The sequence below is a fragment of the Podarcis vaucheri genome (genome assembly GCF_965113315.1).
Source record: "Podarcis vaucheri genome assembly, chromosome: 2".
Taxonomy (NCBI): Eukaryota; Metazoa; Chordata; class Lepidosauria; order Squamata; family Lacertidae; genus Podarcis; species Podarcis vaucheri.
In genome coordinates, this window is record NC_138760.1 from 98,184,142 (window position 1) to 98,202,263 (window position 18,122).

The following is an 18,122-nucleotide window of genomic DNA, read 5'->3' on the forward strand; positions in this document are numbered from 1 at the left end:
TGGTTCATGGGACTGTCAAAAGTGGAAAACACACAAGATGGACGAAAACACAACTTAATACGTCCCCCCTCAATTGATACTGATCTGCCACAAGGAGTGGGAAAAGTTAAATCCATTTAAGAAAGAAACAGGATTAGCGGTATCAAGGGAAAGATATCGAAGTTTCTGTTAATGTGAATAAAGAAAAAGTATTAAAAAGGAAAAGGTCACAAATCACAGCAGGTTTATTAACTGCTACTAATAAACAAACCAGACACTGCCAAAACAACAAGGGAGACAGCGCAAAGGAGCAGTACGAAGCTAGGATTTGCAGAAATGATTAAAAGTAGAAAGATGAAAATAGCAAGCAGCATGGCTGATAGCAATCAAGAGAAGCCCAGCAACGACAAACCGATTTTACGGCACCTCTGTTTTTCATAGGTCCTTGCTGTCACCATACAATCCAGCACATAGGTATCAAATGGAGGCCAGGGAACCTCCTCCAGTGGTAGAGCAGGGTGGAGAGGTAGAGGAGATTCCAGGTGGCAAAGGAACAGGCTGCAATACCTAGTGGCTTGGGAGGGTGATCCTGCAGCTGAGAACTCATGGGAACCGGCAGAGAATATCCAGGCGCCGGAGTTACAAGAGGAATTTCATGCGCGATACTCCCACAAACCCAAACCCCACAATTGGCAACTCAAGGAGATATTTGCGGAGACTGATGAGGAAGAGGAAGGCTTTTTGGGGTTTCAATCCTCAGAAGAAAGCAAGAGCAACACAGATGGGGGGGTCTTAGAAGGGTGTGTGTGATGTCATGGGACTGCCAGAGAATGCTGGGGAGGAGCAGGAACAGGAAGAGGGAGATGAGCAGGAAGTGGCGATTGAGGAAAGAGGGGAGAGCCAGGAGGCGGAAGGGCTCTCAGAGGCTGAAGCAGAGCCCCAGCGCCACACAGGATGTTCTGGCACCGATAGTGAGGCAATGCCTGATCCATCTGCCAAGGAGAGGAGAGAGTTAAAGAGGAGGGGGGAGAGGCATCACATGAAGCTTCCCCGCCTTTTCTGTTGGAGGAGAAGCCAGCGGAGGCCACTCCCAGAATCTGAACTGGAGGATTCAGATGTATGATTGTAATGCGCTGCCTGTACATATGTAAAATAAAGAACTGTCTACCGTATTTTTCGCCCCATAGGACACACCGGTCCATAGGATGCATCAAGTTTTTTGGGGGGGAAATAAAGGGGAAAAAATTTATTTCCCCCCCAGGCGCTTGTGGGGCAGGCAGCGGGGAGAAGCGCTCTTCTCCCCGTCTCCCACCTTCAGATCAGGTCCGGGGACAGCGGGGAAACGCGCTGCGTCTCCCAGCTGTCCCTGGAGCTTGTGGGGCAGGCAGCAGGGAGAAGCGCTCTTCTCCCCGCCGCCCGCCTTGAGATCAGGTCCGGGGACAGCAGGGAGTCGTGCTGCGTCTCCCTGCTGTCCCCGGAGTGGTGGGGCAGGCAGCAGGGAGAAGCGCTCTTCTCCCCGCTGCCCGCCTTGAGATCAAGTCCGGGGACAGCAGGGAGTCGCGCTGCGTCTCCCTGCTGTCCCCGGAGTGGTGGGGCAGGCAGCGGGGAGAAGCGCTCTTCTCCCCGCCGTCAGCCTCCAAACCACTTCGGGAGACAGCGGGATGGCGGCGTTCCGCCTCCCTCTGTCCCCCGATCTTGTGGGGCTGGCGCTGGGGCTCTCCTGAAGCCTGGAGAGCGAGAGGGGTCGGTGCGCACCAACCCCTCTCGCTCTCCAGGCTTCAGTGAAAGCCTGCATTCACCCCATAGGACGCACCCACATTTCCCCTTCATTTTTGGAGGGGAAAAAGTGCGTCCTATAGGGCGAAAAATACAGTATATCTCTGAGTGAGCAGAGGTGCTTGTTGCGAAGAGCATACCAAGCCATCACACTATCCCAACAACTTTAAGGAAACTTGGAACTGGCTAGGTCCAAAGAACTCTAGAATATAGTTATTTGCCTTTCTTCTGGGTCCTCTCATGCTAATTGACATTTTATGGTGGCAGGACCTGGGGAGAAGGAGGTCTAGAGTAATTAGCAGTGATTTTTGGTAGGAAGGGGGCTGGGTTGCAGCAAAATATGACATTTTGTCGGGGGATGTATAAAGGAACAGTTTTCAGAGGGAAAAAAGGGAGTGAATCCATTGAAAAAAATTACCTTTGTTGAAAAATCATGATCTCTCTCTTTGTTCTCTTGTCAGGAGAGGTGAAGGGGATTGTGCTGTGAATTGCAACCTTTAAAGCAGTTGCAACAGCCACTTTAGAGGAGGCAATCCATTCTGCAATTGGGAAAGCATGACCCTACTTCTCTCTTGGCAAGAGGAGGAGGGCCAAGCTACACATACTCAGTCTCGACGACTGCCTTCTCTAAAGCGTCTGGTGGACTGCTATGCACAACATTACCCTCGGTCTCCTTTCAAGAGAGGAAGAAGAGAACAAATCCTTAAAGGATCTGTAGCAATGCAAAGTTTTTCAGTCCTGTTCATATAATCTGCAGGGACATATACAGAAAAATCCCATAATTACTTTTACACAAGAATGAGTCCCAAATTCAGTGTGATACCGGGGGGGGGGGGGCATTGAGATTAAAAGCTAGCCAAAAATGAAAACTCTACATCTGAGGCCAAAACAGCCATCGTTTTTCAGAAGAGCATGCGGTTTTTCTTCCAGATGCAGCAGGAGAAAGACAGATAAATTGCTTTACAACTGCGTTTTACATCTTCCAGACCAATCTCCTTCTTACAATGTACGTTTTCATTTCTCCCTCACTTCCCAGCCTCAATCAATATGCCCGTCTCAGAGGTTTTTATTTTATATAAAATTACACTTGCTGAGCAGTCCTATTTGCAAGACAAATATGAAGAGAAAAATCAACATTGACAGTGCAACAAAGCATTTACCACATTTTGGCCTCAGCTATAATGAAAAACAGGTGAGTAAATAATCAGGGTACCATAAAACGTCAGCTGGCCCCTGGCCACGTTCTTCCCTCTCACATTTTCAGCCACGCATTCGTACAGGCCAGCATCTTCCTGCTGAAAGTTTGGGATTTCAAGGATGCTGCTTGATTTGTGCCTCCGAGCTTTTTTTGGGATCTGTTTTCCATCGGCTCTTCTCCAGGTGATCGTAGGAACCGGGCTGTTTATCAACAACAGAAGGGAGAAAATCCTGATGGTAAAGGCTGAATTCTTTTAATTGAGCTGCTATGAACAGACAAGTTCATTTTTATATATAACACATCATTGCAAATACAGCCACAAAATGACTAGCCCCCCCCAAAAAAAACCCATTTGTAGCAATAACTGTGTGATGGCCTGGGAATCTGATCCAGAGGCTGAACCTGAGGAATTCCCAGCCTGAACAGGAGTCCCCGCCTCCAGGGCCGGCTGAGCCGGGGCAGGGGCTTGAACCTGAAGGGCCCTCACCTGTGCCGGGTCCTCACGAGCAGACACCAACTGAATCCGCTCTGGCTCCGGAGGTGATCAAGGACCCATTGCCTACAGGTGCTCCTCTCCCAGCCCTGTCAGGGGAAGGTGAGGTTGCCTCTGGGTCCAGGAATCCTCCAGCCTCTCCTGAGCTGCAGAGGCTCAGGGCAGAGAGGTGGAGGGAACTAAGTTCTCGCAGGAGGAGTGCTCGCCTCCAGGCCAGGAGGGAAGAGTCACCTGTGGACTGGGGCCGCCCTATGCCTCAGAGGAGATAAAGGCCAGCCCTCCCAGTCCCAGGTTGTGGGAGCAACATCGTTGGTTACCTGTTCCTGCCGGCACCCTGTCCTTCTTTCTGCCAGAGTTCCTGACCACGCCCGACTCCCTGCCTTGGAACCCGCTTCAGCCTCGGACCGGACACGGACAACGCCACACGATACCCTCCCCCCCCCCCCGGGACCAGCACAAACTGTCAGGAGCTCAGCCTACACTCGAGTAGGACCCTGGCAGAGACACATGCCCGACTGTTTGCGTAACAGAGCTCAGCAACTCAGCATTTTGGCTAACCTACTTTATTTACATATAAACACACACGGAGCACTGCAACATGGCTCCCTCTCTTTCTAGCATCAGACAGCAAAGAGAAAAAGAACCAAGGACAATAGTCCCACTTCACAGAACACAGTAACACAAACATTCTGTCTCCGCCACTTCCCACTCTGTGGAGTCAAAACATACACCGTCATGTTTAAGACAACAATCCCATGACTGCAATCATGGAGCAGGAATGTAAGAGGGGCCCAGTGTTTTCAAAGCTTCCCAACCTAATTACAGGAACCTCAGAAAAGGCTCACTTGGCACAGAAGCTCTGGAAGCCTAAGGAATGCCCTCGTGAGATCTCGTGGGACAATTCAGGTCTCTGCAAGATCTCACAGAAGCATCTGAGCAAGCAGGCATCTGCCCCCTCCTGTCCCAAGTCAGGTGGTGAGTTTAAAAGCCCCCTTTCCACTGGATAAGCCAAGTGGACCAAGCATGCAAAACTCTCTACCTTACTGACAGGGCAAGGACCACTCAGCATGCTGGCTCTTGAGAATGCTGAGGATGCTCTCTCTCCCCACAACCTGCTGGCCAAAGGGCAGCTCCAAGGGTTTGACCACACACAATTTTTGGGTATACATATTACTGTTGGAACACGCCCCCCCCCCCATAAGATGAGTGATTACTGCATGCATTTATATGAACAGCCTTGCTGGATCAACACAAAGATCTGTCCACTGCATCTTGTTCAGCGGCCAGTTTGCTGTATCTAGATTTTCACAAGCAAAGGTATAAGGGTAATGGCCTACACAGTTTACTCACACCAGTGGATACTTGGGAGTCACAGATCAATTTACCAGAATTGTCCCCTGTGGTCCAAATCTATACTACAGGTTGGTATAATGGCATTATGATACTTCCTTTATATTAAATACCTTCCCCACTATTTCCAACATTGAATTTTCCTTTTTCACTACTATAACATGTTGACTTTCCACTGAATAACTCACAATGACATCAATTTTTTGTTTTCTAAGCAGCTGCAGCCAAAGTAGGTCTTATCAACTGATACATTAAGGTCCCCACTTCCGCTGGTGGGGAAGTGGGGTTGTTCTGAGGTGCATCAGATTCATGCACCAAACGTCATCAGTAGCTGTCCAAGTGATCATAGTTCGAAGTAACAATGTACATGTGTCTTTGCATAGCAAAACAAAATGAAAAGTCCACAGAGCATGACTGGTCAAACTGAGAAGGGCATGAATGAGCACTGAAAGCCAAGGGAGGCAACATCACAGTTAATGGAGGTTGTGCGAAGCAGAAAACCCACAATTTACTTGATTTTGCCCTAACAACCTGCAAACTGTTTTAGTACAGCAGAATGAGTGAATGACGAAAACTTACTTTCCCAACGCAAAGCATTCCAGTCTCACAGTTGTTCCTTTCGCAGATGGAACCATTTCTGGGAACTGCACTTCTATTTTCGGCTCATATTCGCCCATCACTCCTGTGAACATATAATGGATGCTAAATTGACTTGAATTCTGCATTACATATCCCCAAGTATGCCTGAGTTAACCCAGGGCAGTTTTGTACATCATTACGTGCCCAATTAATCTGTTCATTTCAAACAGGACCCTCGTCTCCAACAGCCACACACCGTGAGGCTCCCTTTCCCTATTTACTTCCAGAGGAAAATTTGTTTTGCAGCTCTCAGCCATCTGCCTAAGATTACATCTCATCATGGCTCTTTGCTTTTTCATTTTTCTGCATTCTTCTTGTGAAAGGAAAGTGCTAATAAAGTACAATCAATGCCTTTTGGAGAAAGTAATGCAGAGCAAACAACTCTTGATAAAGCACTGACAGCTAACCAAAGCTCCTATTAACTTTTAGGGTGCAATATCCTCTAAGGTGCTACAGCGGTTGTGTAGTTTGCTTAAATTTTACTGTGTTAGTAATTCGACCATTACATCAAAGCAGCTGTTTTATTTTTTTTAAAAAAAATCATATTAAATAATGCACATAAAAAGTCATTCTGTTTATACTAAATCAACACTTTTCTTACAAACTGAGTAGCTTCCATAAACCATTAAATACAGTCAAAAACATAAATATATATGGTATCATAATCCGATTCTTCTTTCTGAACATTCAGAAGCCCAGCTTCAATAAGACTACAGTACATATTTATGCACAGTAGAAGTTAGGGAAGCCTGTAGCTATAAGAAAGTAAGAGCTGCATGGGAATTAGATTCAGAATGACCACCTTTGGGAATGTAGTTCAGTGGTCAGCTGGATAGCCTCTGGCTACCTGTGCTTTGGGGTACGGTCTGCTATTTAGACAATGTGCTGCTACAGGTTTTGCCTAATTGCCCTCTCTTTGCTGGCTGACTGGCTCATAGTCCAGGTGGCAAGTTGATATTTCATCAATGGAAACTAATGACAGTAGAGGTAATATCGCTGGATTGCTCTCCTGCTGTTGAAATGAAATACCAAGTCAAGTTTGCAGGAGGCAATAGTCCTGCAGCTGAAGAACGGGGATAACTAAAAGAGGCAGAAACACACAGAGAGGGCTGACAGTTTCACAGATGGGTGTTAGTAAGAAACTGGGCTGCAGAAGTCGCAACTCTCATGCGCTGTGCTTTAAAGCCCTAAACGGCCTCGGCCCAGTATACCTGAAGGAGCGTCTCCACCCCCATCGTTCTGCCCGGACGCTGAGGTCCAGCGCCGAGGGCCTTCTGGCGGTTCCCTCATTGCGAGAAGCAAAGCTACAGGGAACCAGGCAGAGGGCCTTCTCGGTAGTAGCGCCCGCCCTGTGGAACGCCCTCCCATCAGATGTCAATGAAATAAACAACTACCTGACATTCAGAAGACATCTTAAGGCAGCCCTATTCAGGGAAGTTTTCAATGTGTGACATTTTAGTGTATTTTTGGTCTCTGTGGAAGCCGCCCAGAGTGGCTGGGGAAACTCAGCCAGATGAGCGGGGTACAAATAATAAATAATTATTATTATTTGGGTATATTTGATTTCACAATGCTTTGCTTTGCTTTTATACACTAAATCATGGTTCCACATTCAGATACTTATAGCTGTTTTTACTGTCCCTTCCTTGCTGTGTGCATAGAAAAGGGAGCACTCCACATCGAATCCCAAAGGCGCTATTACATGGCTTGTAGTTTTCTTCTTGTTCTACTGCCAGTACTTCTCCAACAATGATGGCAGTGATGGCGCCAACAGATTCCTACTGCTGCTACCACCGTGATTGACTATTGATAACAACAGCAAGCTAGATGCTCAGCTAAACAGACAATGGCATGATTCCCCAGGCAAGGAGGGGGACAAAAAGAGAACAGAAGCATCCAGCTAGTAACAGGTGAGAGAGTGACATGAAACAAGCAAGTTTAAGGATTTGAAGGAAAAAAGGCATGGGGCATAATGAATGGGGAAGAGAAGAATTTGCTGTACCTTGTAGCCTCCTCTCATAATCTCAAATGATACATTTTCCAAGTAAGCATTCAGAGATTCTCATTAACTGTTGTGCGTAGACTCCTGTTGCTGCACACAATGATCCGTAGGCTATACAGTGGTACCTCTAGATACAAACGGGATCCGTTCTGGAGCCCCGTTCGCATCTAGAAGCAAACATAATTAGCGACAGCACACCTGCGCGCATCGCTTTTCGCCGCGTCTGCGCATGCGCAAGCAGTGAAACCCGGAAGTAACGCCCTCTGTTACTTCCGGGTTGCCACGGAGTGCAACTTGAACGCGCTCAACCTGAAGCACATTCAACCCAAGGTATGACTGTATCTGTATCTATAGACTATATCTGTAGGCAATCTTTAGTTGGGTATGGAAAGGAAATAGGGAATCCCTGATCCCCTCCTAAAATAATACACAGAACATGAGCGGGGGTGTGGTGGGAAGTACCAGCTTCTCCTGAGCTTCCTTCTTCCCAAACATGGTTGGGATTGTTTATTTATGCGATTTGCATGTGCATAACTAGAAATGAGTGCACAAAATCTATGCAGCCATAGGTTTCATACCATGGGGCAGCCAATGTATCTAGGCCTTCGCTGGTTGAGGAAGGAAGATTTCACCTGCCTCAGGATCCCTTCTTTTCCTGGAACCTTGAGTAATTCGTATCAAGTATCCTGTGTTTAGTGGTGGACTTTGGGATCTTCAATTTCAGTGGTGCCCTATGTGATGCCAAAATTCAGTGGCCCCTCCGCCTCTCGCCTTCCATTATGCATTATAGTTGTGGTGCCCCGAAGGCTCTGCGCCCAGTGCGACCAAACCAGTTGTACTCCTCTAAATCCGCCTCTGCTGTGCTGCACTAGGGGAGACCGCTCCTAAGTTTTAGAACTGTCATAATTGCTAAATAGATTTCCTACAACTCTGATATATAAAGTGCAATATAGAGAGACCCCTTTTCCCTCAAACATCCAGATAAGGAAATGCTTTTATTATAAACACAGCTTTCTCAGAAGGAATGTGGGTTGATGTTGATATGCATGCTACTTTTACTGTCTATACAACTTCAACACAATAACAGGTTGCCTTTCCCCCCATTCACTTAGCTTCAAAGACACTCCTTCTGTACGATATAAAGTGCAGCTGCCACATAAAATCAGTCATCTAAACAAACTATGCTAAGGATACTTGTATGGATTGCATTCTAAACAGCCAGGGAACACCAGTCACTGTCAGTATCCTGTTTCTTTCAACATGCTTTCCAAAGGCAGCATATGTTTCTCCAAGCTTTTCAGCATTCATCATTTCAAAGTACCCCCCCCCCCAAAAAAGCAAGGGGAAAAAAACGCCAAACCAGTGCTGCAAGCAAAACATGTGATAGCCCAACACAGACTTAGACTCTAGGAGCCTGCAGAGAGAGTGCTAACAAACAGGCCACATGGTTGTGGAAATCTACAAAAAAATAAAAAAGAGAGCAAGAGATCAGATTATACACTGCAGTCTGCCTACTTGTCTATTCTCCCCTCCTATCCGCACAGCAGAATTCATCATGTTATGAGAGTGCTGTGAGAATGTGAATGGTGAGACCTCAATGATCTCTACAAACTGGGCAAATGGACAGTATATAGTGAAATGCAAATTCAGTGCAAGCAAGCCTAAAGTCATGCGCACTAGGGCAAAAAAATAATTGCACATATATGTTCAGGGGTCTGAAGCGTGTGACCAGGAATGAGACCTTGGAGTTGTGAGTATTTCAATGAAGATGTTGACCTAGTAATCTGTGGAAAAAGTTAAATTCCATGTTGGGATATCATTAGGCTGAAAAGAAAACTGCCAATCTCTCTCAATTTTAGCGTAACAGAAAATATCCTAATGGCCACCCCCAGCAGCTTCATCTAGATATTGGCCTGTTTGCAAAGCATTTTGTGGATAAAATTGTTAATAATCACTGTTATTGCAAATGACTTTCCAGAGGTCTCCAGAACACCATCTAGACCTGTTGAGTTGGATGAATTTGAATTACCAGTAGTAAGGCTCTTGACTCTCATGACTGATAAAAACAAGCAGGGAGGGGATGTGCCAGTGAGGTGAGTGTTGTATAATATTAATAATAATAATAATAATAACAATAACAATAACAATAATAATAATAATAATATGCCACCCATCTGATTGGGTTGCTGCAGCCACTCTGGGAGGCTTCCAACAAATTATAAAACCACAGCAAAGCATCAAACATTAAAAACTTCCCTAAACAGATGCCTTTTGAAAGTCAGATAGCTGTTTATTTCCTTGATATCTGATGGCATTCCATAGGGTGGGGGTGACTACCCATAAGGCCCTCTGCCTAGGTCCCTGTAACCTCACTTTTCGCAATGAGAGAACTACAGAAGGTCCTCAGAACTGGATCTCAGTGTCTGGGCTAAACGATGGGTATGGAGCCGCTCCTTCAGGTAGACAGGGCCAAAGCCATTTAGGACTTTAAAGGTCAGCACTGACACAGGTGCAGCAGTGGATGTGCTAGGCTGGTGTATGGCAGGATGCGAGCCAGTAAACTGAACTTTAAACCAGGTAAGAGTGAGGCACTGTTAGCACAATCAGAAAGTGCTCCTTAAAATCTATGTCCCCGCTTTAAAAACAAACAAAAAACCCAACTCTATTGATTACTATAGGGAGGTGTTTGTGGACTAATTGAAGAGTGTCTGAAAGTATAAGGGGCAGATTGTAAAAGTGAAGTCCAAACATAAAGACAATTCTTGCTAGGAAAGACAAGTGCATAGAGTATTTTTTTTAAAAAAAGAAAAAAGTTTATACCACATAGATTGCCTTTTATATACTTCTCGTAACAATGAAATAAATACCATCTCTATAGAGGAGTTACAAACTGGCCTTATATTGATCCAGGGAACAAAGTCTACTTTTACCATTGCTTGGCTGCCCCCATTTATATTCCCTGCAGAGAAAATGCTACCTGGTATTGAAAATGCTTGACCAATGGGTTAAGGAACATTTTCTGATTGTGCCATACAATATAAAGAAACAGCCCAATTTAAGGAAACAAGAGAATAAACTATTGCTTTCAGGAAGCTCTAAAGTAACATCTGAAGATTTATATTTTAGGAGCCTTGAGAGGCAACTTAGAGTGCACAACAGTTTGTAGATGTCATGCCTTGCACAAAGGCTGAGGTGGGAACAGGTGAGAAGAGGGGGCACACATTTAACAGAGCTACTGGCGTTTTACACAGCTTTCCACTGCTTCTTCTAGATGCCAAGTAGCTACTTTTCCAATATCCTTGAGGAAAATAACTAGGGGTGGCTTTCAAGTAAGTTTTGTTCAGAGAAGACCTACTGAAATTAATAAGTTTGACTAGTCAGGGTCATTAATTTTAATAGATGTAATCCAAGTAAAACTTAATTGAATACCAAAATATCACCCTATCTATCCAAAATCCCTACAAACTCTTATGCCAACATTGTACAGTGGTACCTCGGGTTAAGTACTTAATTCGTTCTGGAGGTCCGTTCTTAACCTGAAACTGTTCTTAACCTGAATCACCACTTTAGCTAATAGGGCCTCCTGCTGCTGCTGCCGCCGCGCCGCCAGAGAACGATTTCTGTTCTCATCCTGAAGCAAAGTTCTTAACCTGAGGTACTATTTCTGGGTTAGCAGAGTCTGTAACCTGAAGCATCTGTATCCTGAAGCGTCTGTAACCTGAAGCATCTGTAACCTGAAGGGTATGTAACCCAAGGTATGGCTAAATTATAAGTTCCAAGCTGTTATTTCACATGGGACAAAAGCTGTCATTGCCACCAATGGCAGCTTCTCTGCATTGCTACATCACAGCTTTGTAGTGCAATTTTTCATTAGGACCACGATGTGGAAGATGCCTCTAATCATGATCACACACACATATAACTGCTATTTTTAAAGGGGAAAAACATACAGAAGGACAGATTGGGCATTTAATGTAATATGCAGTCTAGTCCTTGTTCTCTGGGTAATAAAATGACATCTACCTCCTTCTGGACCAAAGCAAAATAATTACATATTTTGATACTTTAAAAGTTTCCAAATACTTATGTTGTCTGTGGAAGACAGGGATGGGAAAAGATTTCTTCTGCCATAGAATGGTGTATTTTCATCAATAAATACCTTATGTGCCTTTGTTCCTAGACCAATTATAACGGAAATAGTTCTAAACTGCATGACTAGCACCAAAGTGATGAATTACACAGTTCAGTATATATTACATTAAATGAGAGAGGAACATTATGAAATTTCTTTTTGTAACACTTATTCATGTAATTGGGACATTAAACGTTGATGAATTTGCCTCTTAGTGTGCTAATTTAATGATGAAATGCTCTAATGAAAATAATCTGTCATATATATTGAGATATACTGGACATGTCAAACTCAATTTTTTAAAAAAGAGGATCCAGATGTTCCTGTCAGCCTGTTAGAACATGCATGCCTTGCAGTTTGCATTTCATTGCAACAAATGCAAACTGCGATTCGCTATTGAAAGACCCAGGCCTTGCAAGTTGGCCTCTCAATACACTAGAGTGTATGAATAGTCAAGTGTAAATTGCATTTAAACATGTGAGCTACCAGAAACGGGAGAGATGGAATATGAAAATTATAAATTGAGGTCTCAGGCTGCTCTGTGACGAGCCTAATGCAAATTTAACCTGTCTTCAACGATACTAACACTTCAGCCTCAGGGAAACCTGATCATCTTGTGCTTAAATGAATGTTGCTGATCTTCCCTGTTGAACTCAACAGTGTTTCCCAGCACATCTATAATAAACAGTAAAATACACTTCAAGTACATTTCAAGTACATTTTACATGAATGACTTCAGTAAACATGCCAGAGTAGGTGCAAAGCATGAATTCCTAAGAGAAGCGCTCGTGGGTAACTGACTTCAAAGTCACCACCGTAAGCAATCATTATATTAAAGCGTTATTTCCAGGGTTTCATCAGGTATGAGTCCAGGACTTGCTTCCTTTGAAATAAATGCTTTGCTTTACAGAAATGCAAGGGAAGACAGTGATTCTCTGCCACTTCCTTGTGATGTCTTAGCACGGCCGGAGGCCCTTGTTTAATAATAATAATAATAATAATAATAATAATAATAATAATGTATATATTATACTGTTATTCTAGTTCATTTTCCTTTGCCAATGCCAGAGGAAGTGCTAATAATAATAATAATAAATTTTATTTATATCCCGCCCTCCCCAGCCGAAGCCGGGCTCACGGCGGCTAACAACAATAAAACTGTATAAAAGTATAGCATAAACAACACTCTAAAATCATTCATTATAAAATTAATTAATTCAGGCCACTGGCAACCATTGGGCCAGAGCTCCGCGAAGATTGCCGAGGGAGGGAGTCAGGCTGTGCCCTGGCCAAAGGCCTGGTGGAACAGCTCTGTCTTGCAGGCCCTGCGGAAAGATGTCAAGTCCCGCAGGGCCCTGGTCTCTTGTGACAGAGTGTTCCACCAGATCGGAGCCACAGCCGAAAAAGCCCTGGCTCTAGTTGAGGCCAGCCTAACTTCTCTGTGGCCTGGGACCTTCAAGATGTTATTATTTGCAGACCGTAAGTTTCTCTGTGGGGCATACCAGGAGAGGCGGTCCCGTAGGTATGAGGGTCCTAGGCCGTATAGGGCTTTAAAGTTTAAAACCAGCACCTTAAACCTGATCCTGTACTCCATCGGGAGCCAGTGCAGCTGGTGTAGCACCGGGTGAGTCTCGCTGCAGCATTCTGCACCCGCTGCCGCCAACATCCATTGTCCAAGGACACCACATGGCTACTACAGAGGTTACTTCCCTGCTCTCCCATTCGTCTTAAGTGATTACCCCTTTGCTATTGAATATTACAAGTGTATTCCATTTCTTGGGTGTGATATAGAATAGCAAGTCGCTTTGGGCAAGATAAACCGACTAACAAATTTAATAATGAACAACAATGACAATAACCCTTAGGTCAAAATTATCCCATTGTCCTTTCTTTCTAAGACTCCTTGGTACCTGCTCTTTGGTAGAAACATACCCATTACCTACTCAGCACTTAACAGGAAATCTTACCATCATTTCTCAAGATTAAAGGTGTAGGAGGTCCCAGCACTCTGTTGTTAGTTACAGTGTTTGTCACTACACAAGTGTAATTCCCCACATCAGATTTCTCCACTTTAGCTATGTACAAATTTCCAGTCTCCTGAGAAACAAAACGACGATTATCCTGATGCACAAAAGATGGGTATTCATTGAAGATCCAGGCATAGATCAGTTCTGAAAGGGAAAGGGGGGAAAGACTATTAATATTAATTTTTTATACAAATACTGCAAAACTATAATCTTGATGATATAATGGAATCACAGAAATGCACAGCCATTTGAAGCAGTTGCCATGAGGCCTATGGCCATGTGAATCAACTCTGAGCTAGTCAAAAAATGACCAAAACTTAGCTTAGGTGCTTGAAAAAATTAAAGGTTTAAGACATTTAAAAACACAGGAGCCATGGATCAGAAAAAGCCCAACATAGTCCAGTATCTCACAATGACCAACCAGCTCTCTCTACATGCCCTTTCCAGAGGTGCTGGCTGGGCAAGAAAATGTATCATATATAGTATGAGAATTTCCTGGATCCCAAGATCAAGGTTTGGTTCAAGTACTCTTTGGTGAGAGAACCCCAGCAGAGATTTGAAATCACAAAACATGCAGCAAAGTAAATCGTGGGAATATAGGCGGTTAGACCTTTAAAATATGCCCTTTTAAGTTCCTTCCAAAGTTTCCTACTTCCCCTACCATAGAAGAAAATTAAACCTTTGGAAAGTTTAAAATGGATTCCTTACAAACTCTTCAAAGGTCAGATTCATGTACTTTTCCATACAGCATCCAGAAAATACGAGCAACCAAACATAGGTGAAAGTTCTTAAATCATTTGTATACGGACAAGAGGAATGGCTTGCTAGAGACTGTGATGATACCTCTTATTGAATCAAAAGCTCACAGCTCTTTGCTCCTCTCACCCCAACAGTCAGCCAAACCCACTATTTGTGATATGGATGAGCTCCTGCCACACCTGCACCTTCTCCTGAAATGGATGGGGTACAGATGCCCCTCTCCTTCCCCCACTCACAATGAGAAGGGGAAATGGCTGGAGTTTGTTCATGGCTGGCTGAGTCTCTTTCTCCAGTTTGATCATCAGTCCTTCGTCCACCTTCCTTGTTCCCTGGTGCTCCAGAGTCTTGGTACAAGAATTCTCAGAGAAATGTGTGCCTAACAGGCAGTGAAGGGATGTTCTGATGCAGGGGTGAGCAACCTTTTTCAGCTGTGGGCCAGTCCACTGTCCCTCAGACCATGTGGTGGGCCGGACTATATATATATTTTTTTTTGGGGGGGATGAACTAATTCCTATGCCCCACAAATAACCCAGAGATGCATTTTAAAGAAAAGCACACATTCTACTCATGTAAAAATACCAAGCAGGCCCCACAAATAACCCAGAGATGCATTTTAAATAAAAGCACACATTCTACTCATATAAAAACATGCTGATTCCTGGACCGTCCATGGGCCAGATTGAGAAGGCGATTGGGCCAGATCCGGCCCCTGGGCCTAAGGTTGCCTACCCCTGGTCTATAATATCTTTCCCCCTACTTAAGCACTGTTAATGGAGCAAGCAAGATCTCCGCACTGCAAACTACAAAGTGTGCGGTTCCAGAATACAGAACAGGTGCAGGATTAATTGCAGAGACCAACCCAACAGACCACACCCACTTTTGAAAGCCAACATCTAAAACATCCACCATTTCCCTAAATACACAAATGGAAACTGTTTGCATATATACAGACATCTGTTTAGACAGCATCTATTGACTGCTTGGAAATTTGCATGATTTGGAGATAATGTGCCCAGTTCCCTGTGGTTAAAATCTCCATCTGATTCTTCTAGTGAGCTCATCTTCTTGGATTAACAAAATAAACATTATTCAAGGCCTCTCCGCGCCTCCCCCCCCCGCCCAAATGATATACAGATTTGGTTTTATATACGCTTGAGGGCAAGAGAAAAACAAGCCTGTATAGTAAATGAAGTTGTAATCAACTGCATTATGACTAATTATATAATACTCCCAAATTTATAGAATATATTTGGAAAATATCCAACAAGGAAAACAAGAATAGTGTTTAGGTTAATTTACTACAATCTCATGAATATAAAGCGAATACCCCGAACACCCTGGATAGACTCCGGAAATTAGAGAACAAGAAGATGTTGCCTCTTTATACGAGGAACACTAATTATAGTGAAAAAGTGTGCTCTTATTTTAATACTCTCTAATGAGTCATCATTGTAATTGACCTCAACTGTTGTGATGCAATTTGCAAATATACTGGGCTCAATCCAACACAATAATTTCCTGCAGGATCGACCACCATTCATCTCTCTGTCACTTGTGAGAGCCTATTATGTTCTAACGTTCCATTGTTTGCCGACATAAGATAAAGGCATGTAGATTGTTGGGCTTTTATAGTAACAAAAACCCCACAGGGCTAGAGACCCTCTTCATAGACGTGTTGTTGTTTTTTTGAAAAAAGGATATGATAATTATGTTTATGTGGGACTAGCTAATCATTGTATTTACACATGTGCATCTAATTATGAGTAACCCCATGCTGATGTCAAGAGGATACTCAGAGTAAACAAGGTAACACTTCTCAGCAGGCTTAAATTTTCCAGAAAGTAATTAGCATTTATTTTTTGTTTTAATTTACACTTGCCAAACAATTAACTAGTTTCTCTGTAATGCAGGCAGCAGTAAGCAGACATTCCTACTTTCCTACGCACAGGGAGGTTTTTGGTTGTTTTTTTTTAAAGCCTTCATTTAGTCTCCACAGACCCTACACTTCTCATCAGAAAACAAGGAAGAATCTGGGAACACAAACCTTCTCAGCAGTGCTAAAACAAGATACCGTATTTTACGCTCTATAAGATGCACCAGACCACAAGACGCACCTAGTTTTTGGAGGAGGAAAACAAGGAAAAAAATATTCTGAATCTCAGAAGCGAAAGCAGCGATCCCTCTTGCTGTTCTGGCTTCTGGGATAGCTGTGCAGCCTGCATTCGTTCCATAAGACACACAGAACATTTCCCCTTACTTTTTAGGAGGGAAAAAGTGGGTCTTATAGAGCAAAAAATATGGTAATTCACAAGCACCTTTCACATGCTTCCCCTGCCGTAAAGGGGAGCTATTCTACTATGGCACAATGCCATGCGGCAGAGGAGTTCCTTTGAAATCTGTGACCACATCAGTAGGGTCAAACACATGCCTCTTACCAATGGAACTGGCCTGCTACTGGGATGGAGAGTGATTACTATGTAGGGCCTATGCACCTGGTTCTACATAGGCATTTTTTATTCTTCACACATGTACTCCTTCAGTGTTGGGACACACTGCACTGAAATACAACCGGTAAGAGGCAGGGCATTTGGAGGTCGTCACATCCTGCTTCTGAAATGCAAAATTGAGGCATGGCATTGGCACCACAGTAAACAGGGCGCAAGATACTTGAGGGAGTGGATTTACATGTTCACACTGAGAGCATCCCCCATGTGCAGCATAGTGAGTCACTGCCGATCATTGTGCTTTATCACCTCTCATCTACATTTCTGTTTTAGAGTTTTTATCAAGATGATAAAACAAGATCGGCTGTAATGGTGACTCAGCGCATGGTGACTGATGCAGGAGGTGATAAGTGCACACACCATATGGATTAACGTTGCAAGAACTTCCTCATGGAAACGCTTAGTTTTAAGGGTGTTCTTTTAAAAAGAATTGGGGTGGCCATCAATGCTGTCGATTAGAGCAAATCATTCTAAATCTGATGTGACAATCTGAAATTATTAAAAGAACGTGACTCAGAAATTAACATGCTCACTTTGTGAATAGTGTTGGCCTAACTGAAATTTTACAAATGGTTTTCTTTTGCCTCTGCTACCACAACACTGCACTGGTGTGTGTTTTTTTTTAAAAAAAACAATAAACCGAACCAACCAAGTAACCCATCTTATTCTTTTCTAAAACATTATTTTTAAAAATATAGTATTTTTAAAAGCATTAGCCCAAAATATTTTCCTCAGTACTGTATACTCTGTACGGAACAAGGGTACCAAAATGATGGCTATTTATATTATTCTATCCATCTACAGGAATACAGAAACATATAAGTTACGACTGAAAGCAGTAACAGCAGCATGTAAATATATGCTGCAAAATACTCATTTTGATTTCCTTAGAGATTCCCATGTGCTATTTGTGTCTGTTCAAACTTGACGGATTTCTTCTGATAAGGCTTCACATGCTAATTGCTCTGGAAGTGACAGGCAGTTCCTGTCCCATAGGCAATTTGTAACAACTGAGTAAACAGACACTTAAAATACAGCATGAAATGGCTTTTGGCTAGTCTGGCGAGCAACTGAAATACTATTAGAACTTATAACAACAAGGTGTCTGCCAGCGCTGAGGATGCAAGCACAGCAGCAAAGCAATTTATGGCTTTTCAGATAGACAGAGCCAGATGTGAAGTAAAATTTCATGAAAAAATCTGGGAATTTTAGCCTAATAGTGTGTGTGTGTGTGTGTGTGTGTGTGTGTGTGTAGCAGAAAGG

The 18,122-nt window shown here is 43.6% G+C and overlaps 1 protein-coding gene and 1 long non-coding RNA gene across 13 annotated transcripts in view; one reads left to right on the forward strand and one right to left on the reverse strand.

Annotated features, from left to right (window-relative positions):
* LOC309524607 (contactin-4) overlaps positions 1-18,122 on the reverse strand; it is a 547,669-nt gene that overhangs the window by 113,980 nt on the left and 415,567 nt on the right. For 11 of the 12 annotated variants that reach the window (XM_082209344.1, XM_082209342.1, XM_082209337.1 and 8 more), the window contains 3 exons: positions 13,537-13,740; positions 5,376-5,478; positions 2,969-3,153 (listed from right to left, as the gene is read on the reverse strand). In XM_082209344.1, the coding sequence (XP_082065470.1) occupies positions 2,969-3,153; positions 5,376-5,478; positions 13,537-13,740 (492 nt within the window). Of the gene's footprint in view, positions 1-546; positions 672-2,968; positions 3,154-5,375; positions 5,479-13,536; positions 13,741-18,122 lie in introns of those variants that run through there. The other variant, XM_082209340.1, reaches the window with a different exon arrangement.
* On the forward strand, positions 4,231-16,425 carry LOC309525507. Its single transcript, XR_014216362.1, has 4 exons — positions 4,231-4,867; positions 7,097-7,345; positions 9,416-9,530; positions 16,352-16,425. It is a non-coding gene; the product is annotated as an uncharacterized lncRNA (long non-coding RNA).